The sequence below is a fragment of the Prunus mume genome, linkage group LG1 (assembly GCF_029339155.1).
Source record: "Prunus mume cultivar Tortuosa linkage group LG1, ASM2933915v1, whole genome shotgun sequence".
NCBI lineage: Eukaryota > Viridiplantae > Streptophyta > Magnoliopsida > Rosales > Rosaceae > Prunus > Prunus mume.
Window position 1 is genome coordinate 24,122,657 of NC_142698.1, and position 19,399 is coordinate 24,142,055.

At 35.7% G+C, this 19,399-nt stretch overlaps 2 protein-coding genes and 1 long non-coding RNA gene across 3 annotated transcripts; 1 reads left to right on the top strand and 2 right to left on the bottom strand.

Moving 5' to 3' along the window:
- Nucleotides 1–511: 511 nt before the first annotated feature.
- On the bottom strand, nt 512–9,186 carry F2KP (fructose-2,6-bisphosphatase). Its single transcript, XM_008223086.3, has 23 exons — nt 8,717–9,186; nt 8,542–8,605; nt 8,045–8,340; nt 7,658–7,876; nt 7,218–7,427; nt 7,015–7,110; nt 6,662–6,760; nt 6,518–6,547; nt 6,108–6,161; nt 5,402–5,455; nt 5,241–5,318; nt 5,037–5,128; nt 4,904–4,961; nt 4,729–4,803; nt 4,421–4,468; nt 3,027–3,124; nt 2,602–2,677; nt 1,880–1,942; nt 1,638–1,729; nt 1,440–1,508; nt 1,290–1,353; nt 1,120–1,185; nt 512–863 (listed from the first exon to the last, which is right to left on the bottom strand). Exons 1-23 carry the CDS (start codon nt 8,918–8,920, stop codon nt 786–788), a joined length of 2,283 nt encoding a protein of 760 aa, XP_008221308.1. The 5' UTR covers nt 8,921–9,186; the 3' UTR covers nt 512–785.
- Nucleotides 9,187–14,568: 5,382 nt separating this feature from the next.
- On the top strand, nt 14,569–15,118 carry LOC103321275 (uncharacterized). The gene is made up of 2 exons (XR_513387.3): nt 14,569–14,708; nt 14,882–15,118. It is a non-coding gene; the product is annotated as an uncharacterized LOC103321275 (long non-coding RNA).
- Nucleotides 15,119–15,424: 306 nt separating this feature from the next.
- On the bottom strand, nt 15,425–17,687 carry LOC103321266 (CHUP1-like protein). The gene is made up of 5 exons (XM_008223068.2): nt 16,980–17,687; nt 16,574–16,890; nt 16,369–16,480; nt 15,826–15,957; nt 15,425–15,737 (listed from the first exon to the last, which is right to left on the bottom strand). The coding sequence occupies exons 1-5, from the start codon at nt 17,610–17,612 to the stop codon at nt 15,648–15,650; spliced, it is 1,284 nt and encodes a 427-aa protein (XP_008221290.1). The 5' UTR covers nt 17,613–17,687; the 3' UTR covers nt 15,425–15,647.
- Nucleotides 17,688–19,399: the final 1,712 nt, after the last annotated feature.

Below are 19,399 nucleotides of genomic sequence, written 5' to 3' on the forward strand. Positions count from 1 at the left end.
CTCCCCTGACCCAGTCAGTCTCAGCGGCAAAACGATTCTGTGACACATTTGGCTCTCTTTCATGAGATTCTTCACTTAGACCAGGACCCCCCCTCACGCAAAGTTTTGGGAGTCAAATAAGCTAATAGGTTAAGATCTATTCAACAACCAAGACAAACCGCGATTTCCCAGCAAAACCTTTTCCTGCTAACCCTTAAAAAGACCGGACGAATCAACGAATTTTCTTCAACTTTGATCTCATTTACTAACGTAATTGATTATTTTAAGTGTACAATCACAAATTGCCAACAAAGTCTAGTCTATGAAAAGAGTCTTGACTTGCAAACTAGGTGTCTCAAGTTCGAACCAACATAACACCTTAATAGTGTGTGTGTGTGAGAAACCCCCTCATTGTAATTAGGCTATCGTTTGTATTAATTTTAAAAAAATCAACCTTAGCATAAGCTTTAAAAGGTCATTTTATACACTAAATAATCAACATCATTAAAAATGAGATTGAAACTCAAGAAAATTGGGCAGAACTGAGATTTTCTCAAGCTGCATAGAGAATATTCAAATAAAAAAGAATTACATTTTTATGCCAAGACAATAAGAATTACAGAGGTTAACCTCATTAGAATCAATCGGGGAATTGGTAGCTAGGCACATATTTTGGATTACTGATTATTGTAGATACAGTTGAGACATTGCTACATTATGTTAACCAATGGGCAATTTAAGAAACTTAGAAAATGGAAATTTTCAAGCACTTCCAAATTACAAACAAAAGTTGCATGTAAGAATTTTCAGTCCATGAGTTTGTATCTTTTCTCCTGAACACCTGTAACTCCCATTTGAATCTCTATTATGGTATGAAGAGGCATCTGAAATTTGAAAAACTAGCTGTCAGAAAGGACCTTCATGAGATATGATAAAGTAAACTGCTACAAATCTGGATTAAAAATTACCCTACTTCTAATTCTTATCAAATCGTAACTTGAATACCATAACCATGCGTAACCCAGGATTTAGAACTTGTAAATTTCCATCATAAAGTCTTCTGTGATTCAGATTGTTCAGGGAAGTAGGGAATATAGAATACAAGAAACAGGAGTAATTTTGCAATTTTCCATCAACTACCTCAATGTGTGGAATCTCTTTCAGAGGCCTATCAGCAAAGTATGCGTATAATGCTCTCAAAACAGCCTACAAGAATAAAGAAATCAACAAGCTCATATTATTACAACCACAACATGAAGGAAGAAAAGAAGAACACTCAAGCACAAATTGGTACTATGTGTATTAATCACCTGATGAGATATAACCACAACAGGTGCACGCTGTCGTTCGAGTTCAATGATTACAGGCTCTAACCTGCATTTGTGGCGGAAGTCAAATTATACTGAACAGGTGTTATTGTTGTGAGAAATGATTGTATATTGTAATTGCAAAGTACAAACCTTTGGATAACATCTAAATAAGATTCTCCACGAGGATACCGATACCTCAGTTTGTCTTTCTTACGTGCCCTGCAGTTAAACATATCTTTTCAAACAACAAATGTCTTTAAACAAGGAATACTTTTCAATTTCTCTCTTTTCTTTATCTTTTTTCTTTTGACATACACACACACACACACAAAGAATAATGCAACATACTCATACTCCTCTGGCATGTTTTTCTTTATCTCTTCATCATTCATTCCATCACACACACCAGCATATATCTCATCCAGTGCACGCCATTGTATCTAGAAAAATTGTAAGGAACTATAAATCAACTATACTTAATCATATTCAAATTTCTGGGTCTATCAATTATCTACTGTGTGTGGCTTAAGTATAGAACATGCGAGACTTCGAAAGTTGATGAAATTCTAAAAGTTGTACGGTACACTAACCTTGGGAAATCCTACGATGGGACTTGCTGTCAAAATTGCTCGCTCCAGCGTGCTAGTCCAAATCTAAACACCATGGAAAAAAATAATGTTAACTCATATTACTGTATTCAGTCAAGGGACAAGGGAAATAGACGTTTGAAACCAATCAAATAGATTAAGTCACTATACTTATCAAACAAAAATATCAATAAATGATGTCATGAAAATGGTTCCACCCCAGACACATGTGCTACATACTAGTAGGAAAAGAACCTAGAGGTGACAATACGTTTAGTGGTAAGACAATAGTATGCATAACATCTTTGTTTTTAAGTTCAAAGCCAGACTCTATCTACAGTTTTGTTGCTCTATTCAAACATTAAAACCAATTTCGTGCAAAATGCAACCTTCCAACCTGAACTTCTGAATTTATGTTTGGTTACATTCTAGAATAACTTTTTCTAGCTTACGAAAACAATAATTTGCAACTAGACATTCAAAAGTAAATTACATAGTTATATAATGTTTTTTTTAGATGCGTAGTTATATAATGTTAAACAACTGATATTAGTTACATATCTTTAGCTTATACTTCAACCACACCACTCCGTGGCCAAAGCACATGATTGAGTAAGAGATATATGTAGACTACACAAGAAACAAGGATCAACCTACAACAAGCATTTACTTCGTATGAAATGCTAAAAAATTAAAACTGAAAATTGGATACTGCTGAAGCTTACAGAAGCAGCCCGCTCTGATTTCAGTCGCTTTTCAACGAAGTTAGCAAGTTTCTTTGCATAAATTTCTCCAGTATCACTGTTGAAACACGTAATAGTATCTTTTGGTAAGTTCCACTCAACACATCACTGACTCATGAAATAACAAAATTTTCATGGAATTTAAAATGCATCATAGAGAGTTGAAGAGATCAAAGGAACAGGTCTTAGAGAATGAGTCAAATCCAGACCATATAATGTACAGAAATGAAACAGTGATGGGCAAAACGTCATCAGATGAGAGAAACATAGAATTTTATACATGAATATCATGGAGGTGAACAGAATTTAGGATCAGATAATTTTGAGAATTTACTGTACTAAATGCATATTGAAACGAAAGCAAAGTAGTAAAATTATATCTTGATAATCAATAGCAAAGGGCAAACCTCAAAGGATTGTCTCCCCCAATTCTGCCTCTAACATTATCCTTACTCTCTCCATGCCTAGTAAGTAATATAGGGCGGGGCGTGAGATGTGTATTCACCTACAACAGTGCAGCAGAAACAAATGAACAAATGACAGAAGTATAATTAACAGAGGGGGCGTGGGGGAGAATCAACTAAAAGATCTCAGTTCTACTGTATAAATTTGATATGGTATTTCAAAGGGCAATTTAAATGAGGAAACTTTTACCAAGATGATAGTTGTTATTTCATCAAATGCAGTTCACTAAAAGATTCTGGTCAGATTGTTGTATATTATGCCACATAACAGATGGTTAATGTTATGCCATACAGACATGTTGATGCAGGATGCGTAGGACCTAAATTTATTAGTTTCCTAATATATTTGTTAGTTTCCTAGATTCTCTAGTTTTCCAAATTCTAGTAGGATTTCTACTTTTCCAGATTTCCAGATTTCTAGTTTTAAGTTTCCTATTTTATTTGGGTTAGGATTTCTGTTTAAGCAAGGGATTTTTATCCTATTATGTCTAGGTTTTAGTTTGCTATAAATACCCCCATGTAGTTCTTTAAAATTTAGATTTGAATGTTGAGTAAACCTTTTCCTAGAACTCTCTGATTTCGTCCCTTCGATCTATATTTCTTCTCCTCGATCTCCAATATTCTTCTTTGTTCTACTGTTTCTGTCCTTTATCTCGTCTTTTCGTCCTATATTTCTTCTCCTTGGTCTCTTATATTCTTCTCTGTTCTATTGTTTGAGTGCTTAATCTAATACCTTCTCCTTGGTCTCTTATATTCTTCTCTGTTCTATTGTTTGAGTGCTTAATCTAATACCTACGGGCTGTTCTACATCACATGTGGAGTCCACTGTCTTAAATAAGTCAATATGTTTGAAACCAATAGCAGTGATAAGGATTACAAGTCCAGGATCGAATTACTCTGGAAAAATATCACTAGTATTATGAGAATTATTAGCACAAAAAGACCTAGTGGAGTAGATATACTTGATTTATATGAAAGCACCACTTTTAAAATCCATCTTTTACAGTTGAGCTCAAGACTAATTTGTGAAAGAACAGAATCAAAGTTTTATGTCTACCTAAGTAATCACCAGTATTCTTGCCCAAGATAATCCTCTCACACTCATCAAAATATTAGTTCAGAAGAACAGATGCCATGAAATTAAACAAATTTGCATCCCAATGAAGAAAACATGAGAAAATAGAATTCTTCTTCTACAAAGCCAAAGAACAACTGGGAAAAGAACTATTCTTGGCTATAACTGAAGAATCTAAAATTACAATTTTACAAAAGCCTTGAAACTAAAGGATGATACATTTATGCCAATATTGAACTACATTTTTCATAGGATAACATACCAGGAAAAAAACAATTCGTCCAGGAAGATAGCCACTGATATTATTCACCTGAACCAAAATAGAAAGCTTCCGAGTGAATAGGAATCAAAAGTCACAGCTACATGCTTATGGAGATGCATAAGCATCTATTCCAAGGGTTTTATAGGGGGGAAGAACCTAATGCCATTAAACTGAAGTCACGTACAAAAAACATAGAAAGGCCAAAAACAAACAACACACAACCATGCCCTAGGTGTATGCTTCTGAGATACTTACTGCAGCTCAAGACTCATCCAAAGAGAACGATAAAGAAACTGAGTTGAACTTACTTGTATTTGCCCTCCATGTCCACTGACCATATCAATCATTTTGATGTATGATCCTTCTTCTACTGGCTCATAAACCTGGCAATGGGAGCATAAATGTACATCAATATTTGATAACAAGAACTGTTAAAGGCCAAACCACACCAAACAATCAATAAGAAATGTTTTAGGGAACTACTTTTTCATAATAAGCCAGTCGGCTTTTAAAGTCCTGTAATCCAGCCTCAAAATCTGGCCTGCAGAAGAACAGTAATTAATGCACCTCACAATCCATAAAGATAAGGAACTAATGGTCCAGGGCCAAACCATACTCTTCTGCGTAGTCAGGACTTTGTTGAATTTTCAGACGTATATTTCTTTCTATAATGCGTTCATCATTACATAAAGTTTCCAGAAAAATAATCTGCAAAGAACGATATAATCATGAATAAACAAGATGGGTAGCAGAAGAGCTTAAGACCAAGCTTTAAACTATGTGAAGTGGGAACTGTCACTCCATGCAATACTCACGGTACCTTGCATTTTCCTTCAGCCAATTTCATGAGCATGTTCCTGCGTTTACTTGTACTGTTTGTGGCATCGAATATTCCTACCTACAATCAAATTAGATTTGTTAAAAAGAAAGGATCATCGAGAAGCCATTAAAGATCAAAATGACTGGCATAAAAGGACTTACCTGGCCACCTTCTTGCATCCAAGAAACCATGTCATCAAATGCCAGGGCTGCTACCTAGTAGCACGTGATATATTAAAACTATGTACAAAGAAAAAGGTTAATATTGTGTTAACTTTTCCAATCACATCACGAAATCCAATTTAGTATAAATGTTAGCGTTCTCAAGCACAAGTACTCTTAGTAGGAGCTCTCACTATTATAAACTTTGTATGAAGTTATAAGCACCTACAAACTGTCATAGACTCATGTAACCTGACATAAGCTAAAAGTGTTTCCGCTTCTTTTATATCTTCATTGACTACTTGTGTTCCATATTCTACTTCATGTTTATTATAAAAGCTACATCCATTTCAGTTTAGAAACATCCATTCAAGATATGTCTTTCATAACATCTAGGAAACAGAATCAGAAATATATATTTTCATCATTTCTTTGAATAATCATGGGGTTGTTCTCAAAAGAGAGCAATTTTGAACAGCTCTAAGGAATAAAGTTTAAATTGGCTCAGTTGATTTGCATTCTTCAAAAGGACTTACTAACTTCTCATCACAAACAAGGCATCATTTGTTTTTAACTACTAGCATCATAGTGATAAAGAATGCCAGATGATACATAGCAGTAGAATCAATCTGTCATAACTTATCTTCTATAAAAAATCAGTCATAACTTATCTACTCTAAAGGAAAAGTACTCCATAGACACTCACCTCGTTACGTGCCTCCATCCCTTCACGGTTGTCAGCTCGGAAAAAATCAGCATTCTGCACTAATAAATATCTCGTGAGATTTTTCAGATCACCCAAGAATTATTTTATTAATAACCAAAACAGTGTTTCACTTTATATCTATACTGCTGAGCACATATTCACTATTGTGGAACTATGTTAAGTTTCTTTTGATTTGACATGCGTCTCCAATCCAACACAGGAATATCGCATGGTCTGTTGGAAAAATCTAATAACTAAGAATCTAGTGATAAAAAAGCGAGGCAGATAAACAAACTGGTTTGCTTTTTGTAGGATCACTCATCAGTCAACAGATAATCACTAATGACTACTAAAGCAGAATGTCTGCCCATTAATCAACCAAATCAAACCTTAAACAACATAATTTTTACCTGATTAGCCCCATGTTTAAGACGGCGGTACTGCAACAAAAAAAATACAAAAAAGGAGGTCATGTTCATGTCCACCTTCATATATTTCAGTGACTAGAGGTATGAAGAGAATAAAGAATTGTCGATCATAAGAATGCTAGTAACCTTTCCAACATTGAAGTGCTTGGTATCATGACCCAACCAGCGGAGATACCTTGTAAGTTTAGCTGCCGTAAAAGTTTTTCCACGAGCTGGCAAACCAACCTAAAGTACACAAAACTTGTTAGAACTCTTTGCTCTCAATTATATTCCATGAATTAAAATTTGAAGCAACCAATGCAAAACTGATGATACTGGTAGGTCCTTCCAAGTTAGCCTACTTAAGCAAGGGTCAAATTAAACTGTAATTCCTTTAAGTTTACAACTAAAGAAAACCAATTAAGAAACAACGGGAAAAGGATGATTAAGTTTAACAGAAGTTATGAGCTGTATGGTTAAACACTCATGCAGAACAATACCAGGACAATTGCCAAATGACTATCTTCCTTTGGACCGAGCATTTGATCAGCTACGGCTGCAGCTGCAACAGCTCCAGCAGCTTCTGGCATTGAATTCTAACAATATGCATAGAAGGGCAGAGTTTCAGAAAAACAACCACTGCAGATAGAAGATAATTTAACTCTTGATCATCCTCACAGGCAAGATGCACTTCCACACAGACCTTTTTTTCTTTGTCCGATCTGGGTTCTGTAGAGAAAGTACTAGTACTAGAGGATTTCACTAGCCTAGGAGATCCAACACCCCTATCTACAAAGAGGCCCCTGTGACTGTCTTGCCTTTGGAAAGGTGAAAATGTTCCCATTGACTTTGATTCAACCATCCCAGATGAAGAATACAGCTTCGATGAATCTGGGATAACAACCTCCATGTCCTGCATAAACATTGAATTAGGTGGACTATAGGTATGTTATATGTAATATGGAACAATTTGTTAAAGTCCTCCACAGTCAATATTGTCCCAAAACCAAAATATGCTTGCAGTTTCGTACTATAAATTTAACAATCATAACAGCCTCACACTGCTAAATCTTACTTAACGCAGGAAAAGGATATAAGAAAACTCTAATTTATAATAATAGCAGAAGGGGTAACGGGATAAACCTTTAGAGGTACATGTCGATCCACTGAAGCACCACTATCCTTGAAGGAATGTGAAAAACTGGTAGAACCATCAGCATTAGTAAAGATCCCAGTAAGACTTAATGACCTTGGAGTCTCTGTCATGTTAGCTGCATAAACATGGCCTGAATTGGCAGAAGTCGAAGGAGCTGGAACAACATAATGTTCGAGATCAAGCTCCAAACTAGTTGAAGAGCCATTCTGTGTACATTACCAAAGAAAATGGACAAAAGGCTTCTTAAAAAGGTATGTATAACAAAATAAGAACCTCACTCTGAGCCACGCAGGACCACAACTACAACAGATAAAATGCCAATGACAATAAATGGGCAACAAGACAGATGAAAAGAATTGCGAGTGAAAGTGTACCTCAGCACCTATCTCTGGCACTGTACCTAAACTGACATCAGGAATTCCACGAACAGCAGAAGGCCTAAGGTTCTCCTGATAAGCCCTCCAACTGGCTGCAAGATCGAAGGGAGATACCCTATCCGCCTTAATGAACACCCGGTACTCAAGAACCTCGTCACTGCTAATCCTAAATAGAGCCAGCCTTTGATCCCCTTGCAAGGCCCCTCCTATGAGTTGGCGGTTCGGACCCTCCTCGACAACACTAGGTGCATTGCTATACTTTGGCCTCAAAAGGAACTTGAAATCCAAAGTTTCTGGTTCCAACACACAGAACGAAAAAAACAATCATATCCAATCAGAAAATTGGCTTAAAGCCCTTATTAAATACTAAAAATTCGAAACCAACACCTCTAAAATTCCACTAGACTTAAAAGCAAGCAAATACTGATACCGTAGCCATTTAAGGCTTTAAGAAAATATTTTTTTGGTGATGAAATTCAGAAATCACAACTTACCATGGTTGGGAGGAACAACAAAGCTCAGTTCCCACATCGACGCCGACTCACGCTCCATAGAAAGCTAAGAAAGATTCAAAACAACGAAATGAAATCAATCAGAAATTAGAACATGGCAATGGAATTAATCAAGCGAAAGTGAGTGAACGAATAAATTGTGATTGCAAAAATTTACAGCTTTGGAAGAATCCCAAGAGCCAACGAGAGGGACGGAGCCGAAGACGTGAGGAAAGAGGTCGCCTTTCTTGAGCTTGAAATTGTTCTCCATCTTCAACGACACGTACAGCTGGCCGCCTCCTTGGTCCAAATACTCCTCCTCCTCCGGCTCCTCACCTCCATGCGAGCCATCCTCCGTCCTCTTGGACGCACCAGTCCCCATTCCCTCTCTCTCTGTCTCTCTGAGCCTGTGTGTGTTCAAAAATGGCGTGAGTTCAGTTAGTTTTTGTGGTGTGTGGTTTGGGGATTGGATAGAATGAGGAAGGAGAGTGAGAGATGGAGAATGAATGAATCAGAGTGATGAGGGATTTTGGAAATTTGGATTGGATTCCATATATATATACATACGTGAATGGGTTTGTCTGTTCGCTGTGGCTGTTCCCGGCCTGTGTTTGGATAGTTTTAACTTTCAGACGATGGGGCCAGCCATGTGGCTATCAGCTCACCCTTTTTATATCTGCAGCTCCTGGCGTATTTTACTCGCTGGCTTTTTCTAGTATTATGCAACTCGCTTTTTGTGCTCGACGCGTGTTTTGGGATGTGACCTGTACATGCTCTTGGGGTTATTTCCAAGCTCTAGCTTCGGAATTTACAAAGTATTTCACCTTAACGGTGCGTTTGGATAAATTTGGAATTTTGACAAAACTTAGAATTTTTAAATTGACATAAATCAATTTCCGTGTTTGGGTAAAATAACATAGAAATTTAGAAATTTCGCGTGGAAAAAAACATGGAATTTGGAAATCATAAATCTCAACTTTAAATTCTATTTAAAAGTTGTCATTTCTAAAATCTCAAGAGAGATTGAGTTTAAAAAAAAAATAACTTTACAAATAAAGGTAAAATTCCGTATTTTAAATTCATCACCCAAATAAGAAACTTTACAAATTCTAAAACATTAATTTCCATCATTTTAAATTTTGTCATTTAAGAAATTTTTTGTACTTTTAAATTTCCTCATCCAAACGCCCTATAAGTGATATTTATTTATGGACAATATTTCCCTCCTTATACTTTATTTATTCAACCCATCAATTTGATGGTTAGCTTTCTTCATTTTTACTATATATAATCAGCTCATATATTTGGAACTGCTTATGTAAAAAACACTTTTTACCTATAAGTTCTCCTATAAGAAATGCTTTATAAGTATGTTGAAATATGAGTTTTTAGGTGCAATAGTCCCTAAATTTATACTCAATTTACATTTTGATATTTGAGTTTGCAAAATGATTGTTGTAGTCTTTCAATTCTATTTCATTAGCAGTTGGTCATGTCGTCAAATCAATTACATTTTTGTTGTTGTTAAATTCAGGGGTAAATTTGTCATTTCAAGTTTAACCCCCCATCACTCACACCAGCTTTACCACTCCCACCACTATTTTGTACCAAAACCCACAATTCCCACCACCATCAATGAAGAACAATCTCACGAGAGAGATAGAGAAATTATTTCCCAACCAATAGCATAGAGACAAAGAGAAGGGCGGGTGAGGGAGGTGCATTGGGAAGCAAAAAAAAAAACTTACTTGTAACGGGGATATCATTGTTTTGCTATCCTCGACTAATAACACAATGACACAATGACACATTGAAAAGTTATCCTAGATGTCATTAAGTTATTGGTGGGGAATAGCAAAAAGTGTTATCCCCGTTGCATGAAAGTTTCTCTCGTTGAAGAGAGGGAGTGGAAAAAGGTGGGTGGGGTTGGTGCACATTTGGGGTGGTGGGTGTGGAGGAGTGGGTGTTTTTGTCTGTGTAGTGGGTTAGGGGTGATTGGGTGGGGATATCAATTTAGGGTGGGTTTGGGGTGGCTTCAATGATGGGCATTTGGATCAAATTTGTTGCTTGAGATGGGTGGCTGGGTATTGTCGGAGAACAGGGTGGTCGGCGGTTGTGGCTGGGTGGGAGTTTGGCCTGCTGGTGTTTTGCTCATTAGAAAGAACATCAAAATATTATTTTGCCTCTAAATTTGACAAAAAAAGGAAAGTAATATCATGAACAATGATAATAACATGAGTGGAGTTGAAGGACTACAATAACCATTTTGTGAATTCAAGAAACAAATGCGAATCGAGTACAAGTTCATGAACTATTGCTCCTGAAAAACGTTGAAATAATTGAAATTACCTGTAGGATGACCAAAATGCCTAGAGGGGGTGAATATGACAATTTAAAATTATAATTAATAAATATAAATAAACTTCGGTAGCAGGAAAGCTAAACATAAAATAAAGAAACACGTAGAGAATTATTTTACGTAGTAAAACCTCAATTTTGGGGAAAATCTACTCCTCAGTTCAAAACAAATACACTACATAACGATGATTGTACTCACATACTTATCTTAGATACATTCTAGATAATGTTTACCGACTTCTTCGTAACTCAACTTCTATATTATCTCTCGATACTCCTTATGTTGAATGCAATACTGGTCATGATTACTTCAAGCTCGCTGGAGTTCTTCCAACTCTCCTTATGTTGAATTTGATACCATGATCAATTCAAGCTCATTGGAGAAAAATCGTCAAAGGTGCCCACAACCGTATAAGTCACCGAATATGGAAATGAATGCAATATGAATGATAAAAGTGTTTGATAAATTATCAAGTAGACATGGAACACTTTATGATTTATCTCAAATAAAAACGCAAAAACGTTTAAGCATACAAAATTATTGTTCAAAAGTTGTACCAAGAAGAAAAACATCAAGCCTTATTTTATATAACTTTTTCTTATCTAGAAAGAAAAGTCCACGTCCAAAACACATTCATTAAAGGCTAACCAAAGATATGTTTCCTAGTCAAAATCAAAATCACCAAATATGCATGAGCAAAAGCAAGAAGGTTTTATAACAATATTACTCTTTAAAGAATTATTAGTTTCAAGAATATCACAATTAATTTTTAATAGAGTATATGATAGTTAACTTGATTTGCAAGCACTCAAGACTTGACCCAAAAGAAGAGGCTTGATAGGACGTTATCAATTTGAAACAAACATGCTTAAATAATATGCACTCCTAAAGGGATTTTAATTTATTTAAAAATCAATGAAATAAAATTAGGGAGTTTCACTAAAACACCCAAAATAGAAATTATAAAAAAATCCAACACCCAAAACACTTTATAAACACACCCAAAACCCATCATTACATACACTCAAAACCCATTTATAAACACACCCAAAAAATATACAATTGTTGATTTTGGGTGTGTTTCTATGTTTAATTAGTGTTTGGGTTTTTTTATAAATACATGTCTAGGATTGGGTTTATTTATAAATTTGTAATAAAAGTATACAAAATTAGTACCCATTCCTAGACATAAAACTATAAATATACCCTACACTATTTAAAACATAGAAACACACCCAAAAAATACCCAAAGCTGACAGCTGTTACATTTTTTTAGTTTAATTACTTAAATGAAATACCTTTATTACCCATTTAGTATTAAATTAGTTTTTTTGAAAAATTCGATCTTGGTGCTGCTCAAATATGGTCGATCGAGGTATGAAACTTTATCTAATTTTCGTGCTCAAGCTGTTTATGTATGTGGTTAGGATAGATTTTGGAGTTTTGGAAATTAATCAATACACCCTAGTTTGACCATTGACCACTTTTTGGCCGGGATCCAAAACCAAAAATTACTCCCCTTGTTAGTCTGAATATGTTGGTATAGGTATTGTATGGACTTTTTAGATTTTATTGTAGTTTGATTTGGGTGATTTCATATTCGATTAATTAATAAGTTTTCATAATTTTTCGTATATCCAATTCTTCTTGATTTTATATATTTATTTTTGTTATTGTCGATTTGGAGATAAGCTATTGGATTTTCTAATTTCGTTCTAATTTGTATTAGATATTCGTTTGAGTTTTAAATTGTGATTTTAATTTCTTTTTGTTTATAATTTGGATTGATTTCAGATTCAGTTTGGTTGTGGATACAAATTTGTGATATTTGATTATGTTATCATATTAATTGAGGTATGTTTTTTTCAATTGAATATGAGTATATTCATGTTTTTTCTGTTTATGCACTATTTGTTTTGAGTCGACTATAATTTGCTAGCAGTGCTATTACCTTATATTGGAACTTTATAGACATGCATTAGAAATAGGATTTCATAGGAAACAAGCAGTGTTATTACCTTATACTGGCAGTGGTAGACATGCATTAGAAATATGATTTTATATGAAATTAGCAGTGTTATTATCCTATAGAATTTTACAAGAGGTAAACATGCTCAGAGGAATCTTGTTATTACCCTATACTGAAACTTTACTAGACATGCATTAGAAATATGATTTTAGAGGAATTTAGCAGTGTTATTACCATATATTGGAATTTTACAAGGGTTAGACATTCATTAGAAATAGGATTTGAATCTAGCAGTGTTATTCTATAATGAAACTTTACAAGAGGTAGACATGCATTAGAAATAGGATTTCAGTGTTATTCTATATTGGAACTTTACAATGATAGACATGCATTAGAAATAGGATTTCATATGAAACGAGTAGTGTTATTAACTGTAACTTTATAGTAGTAGACATGCATTCAAAATGATTTCATTATAAACAAACAGTGCTGGAACCGGTGGTAGACATGCATTCCAAATAGGATTTTAGAGGAAACAATCAGTGTTATTACCCTATACTAGAACTTTACAGTCATTAATCAACATGAAAGTAAACTAGCAGTGTTAAGAATGAGTATATGACTAAATATCTCTTTCTTTTTTGAGTTGCTGAAAACCGACTATTTTATAGTCATATGCAGTTAGTCTAATAGTGAAAATCCAATATAGTTTCAAAATTTTGTCTTGGATTCAAATCTAAAATGTTATTACAATAGACTGGAACTTTACAGCAATTAATCAACATTACAATAAAGGTTTGGTTTTTAAATGTCTTACCTTTGAAGCCTTTTCTTGTTGAAATTGTTCTCTAAAATTTTATCTTTGTTTTGTAGGTGGAGGTTAGTATGTGGTGTGGTTTTTGAAAGTAGATCAAGCTTGGTGATAGTTATGGAGTTTCATTTTGCATAAATGATGAAGACGGTGAAATGAAGAGATGTTTTGCAGAGATGATTTAATGAAGATGCATGCTTGAAGTTACTGTTTTCGAGACAGTTTTGTGTTGTAATAAAATGTTTGGACTTTTTGTAACCAAAAAAAAAAAAAAATCGGGCTTTTTTATAAAATTGGGTTGGGCTTGTTTTGAGTGTTTTTGAGTTTTTTTCCGTTGGCATCAGTGGCAGTCCTGTAATTTATAGGAACTTCAACACCAATTTCTTATATAGTAAATGGATTTTAGGTGTGTTTCTAAAGTGCATTCTATGTTTGTTTGTTTTTTTTTGTAATTTCAACTCATATTTTGGGCATATTAGTGAAGCTCCCATAAAATTATATCATACTTTAAAAAAAATGTTCCCAACATGAATGCATGAAAAATGACATGTCTTACCCTTCAGATCAAATGGCTCATACATGTTAAGTCACAATTATGGAATTCGGGGATTGCTGAGCTATTTCAATTCTACAGTTTCTGGAAATCAGAAACAACAATTTTGCTTCAACCTTCTAGCTAAATGACACTTCCAAACCTATATTAAGTTCTAGAAAATGCCAACACAATTTCATACTAACAATAATTATTAATAATCCAAAATCTCGTCGGAATTTGCTTCACACATGATAAGACACACCCCCGGTTAGACATTAAAAAACGGATCGGGTTTGAACTTTTACTTGGACCGAGCCCACGTCCTTCGGATTACATCTAGAGGGCCCAAAACAGAGCTAGGGTTTTTGCTTATAAACGCTGCCAACCCCTCACTGCCTCTCTCACCTAGCGCACCTCCCATTTTTCATCTTCATCGGACGACTTCGAAGAAGGAGAGCAAAGGTTTCAGTCTCGCTTCGTCGCCATGAGAGCCAAGGTACAACTAAAATCAAAACCGTAATAGAAACTTCAAATTGTTTACGTCTATACATCCTCGTTCTTGTGTTTTTGTTGAAAGTTTTTTTTTCTTTTTCTGATAAGCACCTAAGAATGTCATAGCTTCCGATCCTTGAAAAATGAAATTGATATAAATGGTAAAATGTGCTGCAGTGGAAGAAGAAGCGCATGAGGAGGTTGAAGAGGAAGCGCCGAAAGATGAGGCAGAGATCTAAGTGATAGCTTCAGCTGTGCAGCTCTTTCGCATGGCGTTTCTATCTTTAGGATTTTGAGTTTTGTCAGACTTAGTGGTTTGTTAGAATTAATATGAGAAACCCTTGGTGTTCTTATTTCTATCTTTCTGCTACATTTCCTAATCTTTAAATGAAATTTGACCCTTTTTTTTTTAAATTATTTAAATTATTTGGTTTATTTTGAAGAAGTTATGAATTTACATGTTGCTAATTGGAATGTGGTTTCAGAAATTATATTTTTGGGCATGTTCATGTTGGGTTCATACAGATTGAATATCTGTGTTGTGGTTTGGTTGTCATTGGAATGCTCTTTTCCAAATTAACTTTTCTACTCAATTTGTCATCCAATTTGAGTAAGTAAGGAAGGAATTGGGGATTAGCTTCACTGGCCACATTTGATCAATGAAATTTTGGTCTACCTTTGAAATTTTCTAGTAAAATGTGGCCCATGACAATCCAATGGTAGTTGCCCCCAAAATCTCATGATCTATGATGATCTTTTTTATTTTTTATACAAGCGATATTGGGTGAGGAGCGGGGGAATTTATGTTCTGATAATTTGGCAGTCTGACCAAGTTAATAATTTTCGAACACATTTTATGCCATTAGCCATTTTACAAAACACAGTTTGTGCTACTACTAGTCTGCTTGTATCCCACTGATCAATTTAGGATTCAAGTATATTGCTAAAGCGTGCCATTTCTGCTACTATTCGTGCCTATCTTCTTCAGTTCCTCAAATGTAAGTACGGTCTCTGAATCGAAACCACCTGCAAACTGAATGTAATGTTGCACGTGTCAGTACTCGGTATAGCAATTAGGGTTACAAATTAGAATCATGAGTTTGAGGAGCAATTAGGGTTACCTGGTGTACCCGGAAAGCGAACCGAACTCCTTGAAGCAAAAGATTATCTTCTCTTGAGCAATCACTAGAGTGAACTTCCTTGATAATCCTTTTCATGTACTCTTTGGCTAGCCTTAGTGAACTTAATTTCATCTGCGAGTATTGGCCAAAGAAATTCAGTTATTACTGGTGGTGAAATAAAGAGGTTGATTTCAAATGAATGTTATTTGCATCCCTTGCTTGAAAATTTGGAAATCTGTGATCACTAAAAGCTGATCCTCATGGATTTGCTTTTGTAAAATTTTGTAGAATAGTGAGAAGGGCTGTCAATTAGTGTTCTAATTTTCTTGTTTCCACATCATTGTAATTAGTTGAAATTAATCCCTTAAGCTCAAATTTACCCCAATTTAGTAACATTTAAATTGAAGTCAAATGTAAAAAAAGATACCTCACTCAACAATAATTACCACACATAAAGTTGTAGGCAAGCATAATTATCAGAGGGACCTTAAAGCTATAAAGGTAGAGAAAAAAATAATTCAATTTGCTAATTGCTCCACCTACCTGGCCCATCAGCCCTGAGTCTAGCATCCATTCCCATGGGATCTGGAAATCTCTGTATTTCTTGCTGGCACTCTCCCTTGTCCTCTCTGCACTGCTAACACTTCTTTCCAACCTGCAAATTGAAATTGTGACCTTCAAAATTTAATTCACTATATTGCATGAAATTAAATGAAATAGTGAAAGGTTTTTGTACTCCAATGCTTGCCTGTCTTGTAATGCTTCCATTCTTCTTAGAGCAAGGATCATTGGCTCTTTCATGTTGTCTTCAAATGATGCGACTTCAGATTTCAGATTTCTGAGGTCTCTGTAGTTGCAAGCAGCTTCCCGCAGTGTGTCCGCTTTTCGTTCCGGCCACTGCGGGAAATGTTTAAGCACTGCCCTCTCATCAACCAAGGAAGACAGCTGCCGGTCCAGCCAGTTTACAAATGCTTCTACATCAGCAATGTTTGTAAATTTTGCAGACTCAACCTCACTGATCAGGAAATTGATGAATTCTGCTTGTGTTTCGACCTCTGACTTTATCTGTCCATAAATCATGCACATTACAAATTTTGAGAAAATTGGTGTTTGTTATGAGATTTGAAGAATAGCGTCTGCTACATTATACTTACAGCTGAAAGATAAGATGAACGGTTTTCGATTTCTCCGATCATGTTCTTGGTAAGAGCAAAAACATGAACTCCTGCGGGGTTGGCTTTGTTCTCCATGTGTGGATCTTTCCTTGTAAGTGAACGGTACAGCTCAATTACTTCTGGCACACGGCGGACTCCTTTGGATCCGAGGAGTGATTTTGAGGGCGGAGGCGGAGGTGGCGGTGCTGGTGCTGATAGGCCTTTATTCTCTTTCACCTCCTTGGGTGAAATTGGAGGAGGCCTTGGTGGTGGTGGTGCGTTGGTTGGTAATCTTGCTGGCCTTTCCTTTGTGGCTTGAGATTCTGTGTTGTCTGGTCTTGGACACATTTTCTCTTTGGCAGGACTTTGCTCTGATATATCTACAAAAGCTGATTGTTTCTGTTGAGATGCGTCAGTATAATTATTCTCCATAGAGTTCTGAAACTTCTTCCAGAGAACAGATTTTCTCTCACTGTTGTGTGCTTTGAGGGAAGTTATTTGAGATTTGAGACGGGCAACTTCTTGTCTGAGCTCATGATTTTCTTTCTCCAATGAACCCTTCTTTTCGAGAGAGTCTTCGAGTTCTTTCTTGAGGAAGGTGATGATCTCTGCGTTTTCATCTTCTTCTGGCATCCTTGTTAGTTGTTTGCTCTGCTTTCACTATAAGGATGACAGAAGAGGAGATGGCTAGATATGACAATGAGTAGCTGGGTCGTTCCTCTTTTATGTTATGGTCTTACTTTTGATGTAAGGTTTGGTGTGTGCACGTAAGCCTGACGAGTGTTGCTCTAGTTAATGCCCCTATGTATGTTGGTAATGTTTGTTTAGGTAATTAAGAATTCTTTTGATTTTTTTTTTTTTAAAAGGTAATTAAGAATTCAAGAGTAGACCCTTATGACATTTTCAAATTTGAGCCGTGCGAGCATCGGTCTCTCCCGTTGATGCATGTGGGTCCCAAAAAACATCAATAGCCTACAGTTGCCCAGGGACTAGGGCAGCTCGTGCTTGTATAGTTCTTACGAGTTCTCATCCTATACGAAGATTTATTATACTGTCATAGGGCAATGTAGCATTGCAGGTGAGGGATCAGCATAATTGTTGCAAGTACTTGTTTTAGGTGCAACATTATATTCTTCCGTCAAATTTACCACAAACCCCAAGTCTTTTTCTTTAGTTTTTAATATATCTTGCAATCATGTTAAAATAGCAATAGCAAGGTAGTGTTGCTAGACAATCATTAAATAGAAAAGTTTTAAGCTATTAGAAAATAAGCAAACAATGTATATTAAGTTTACACAAAAAATCAATATGAGAAGCGAGACAAACATATAAGTGCATCCCCACACTACAAATCAGCAAAGAAGTGGGAAACATGATTCAAACTCGAGACCCCTTGTAAAGTAGACTCGAATAATGTATTAGACGACTACTGGTTTCAAAAGCTTAAGTTGTGGGAGTGAGCCAACAATTTACATCAACCTTACACATTTGTTGTCAGTATCATATGCGCTAGGTATGTCATTTCTTTCATATTTTACACGTACTCTTGTGGAGCTTGTTCCAAACAGTAAATGGTATATGATTGATTGCTAATTAACAACTCCTAAAGTAATGCCTATGCTTACGTGGCCAATCGTTGTTGTCCAGGTGTCATTCTTTGACTGGGATGTTGAAATCATTAGGTAAATCTTAGTATAAGGTCGGTGACCCTCTTGGTTGATAGTGATATTGGCAATAGATTTAGTCCTTCATGAGATTATGACAAAATGGAATTAGCATTTTCTATTCTTTGCTTGCGAAGCAAAGCCAAAAGCAGGGAAAAGTGGGGGAAATGGGCAGAAGTGAAGGATGCTGACAGAGAAAAAAATTAAAGAAAAAGTAAAAGCCTTGATATTTACAGCCCACCAGATCGAGATCTTCCCATTTTTGCTTTATTTTTTCCTGTGCTTCCAGGAAAAAGTTACAAAAACATGAAGAAGGGTGTTATGGTGAAGAACAGTAAAGCACTAAGGCTGAAACTGAAAGGCAGCTCAAATGCTCACCTAGACCTGAGGTGTATTTACTAGGGCATCATCATCTTTAAATCTTTTTAAAGTGTTTTTATTCTTCTCACTGATTTGGCACAAGTCCACTCCAAATTCAGCTTTAGTTTTCTAGGGAACCCCTGATCAAAATACCCTACAAGCAAGGGAACCTTAGGGGGGTCAAAGATAAACAGCTTGATCAAGACTCAAAACCAGAATAAGTGTAGCAGCATGGGGGAACATGAATGTGCAGGACCCCATATATTGATTTGGGTTTGTGGCAAGCACAGAAAAATGCTTAACCATATGATTTTTTTTTAATAAAACAAGTACATAAAAATTGAGAAACTGGGAAGCAGGTAGGTAGACAATTTATTTGCAAGACAGGCATGACCC

Bases quoted from the DNA above. Each gene is read 5' to 3' on its own strand.
- LOC103321266 (XM_008223068.2), bottom strand. From the start codon at position 17,612: ATGCCAGAAGAAGATGAAAACGCAGAGATCATCACCTTCCTCAAGAAA. The intron at 16,891-16,979 runs GTAAGTATAATG...ATTTATGGACAG, and splicing joins GTTCATCTTATCTTTCAGCT to ATAAAGTCAGAGGTCGAAAC. The intron at 15,738-15,825 runs GTAACCCTAATT...CATTACATTCAG, and splicing joins TCGCTTTCCGGGTACACCAG to TTTGCAGGTGGTTTCGATTC.
- F2KP (XM_008223086.3), bottom strand. From the start codon at position 8,920: ATGGGGACTGGTGCGTCCAAGAGGACGGAGGATGGCTCGCATGGAGGT. The intron at 6,548-6,661 runs GTTACTAGCATT...TTTTTGTTGCAG, and splicing joins AGCACTTCAATGTTGGAAAG to TACCGCCGTCTTAAACATGG. The intron at 5,456-6,107 runs GTGAGTGTCTAT...ACGTGCTACTAG, and splicing joins GGATGGAGGCACGTAACGAG to GTAGCAGCCCTGGCATTTGA.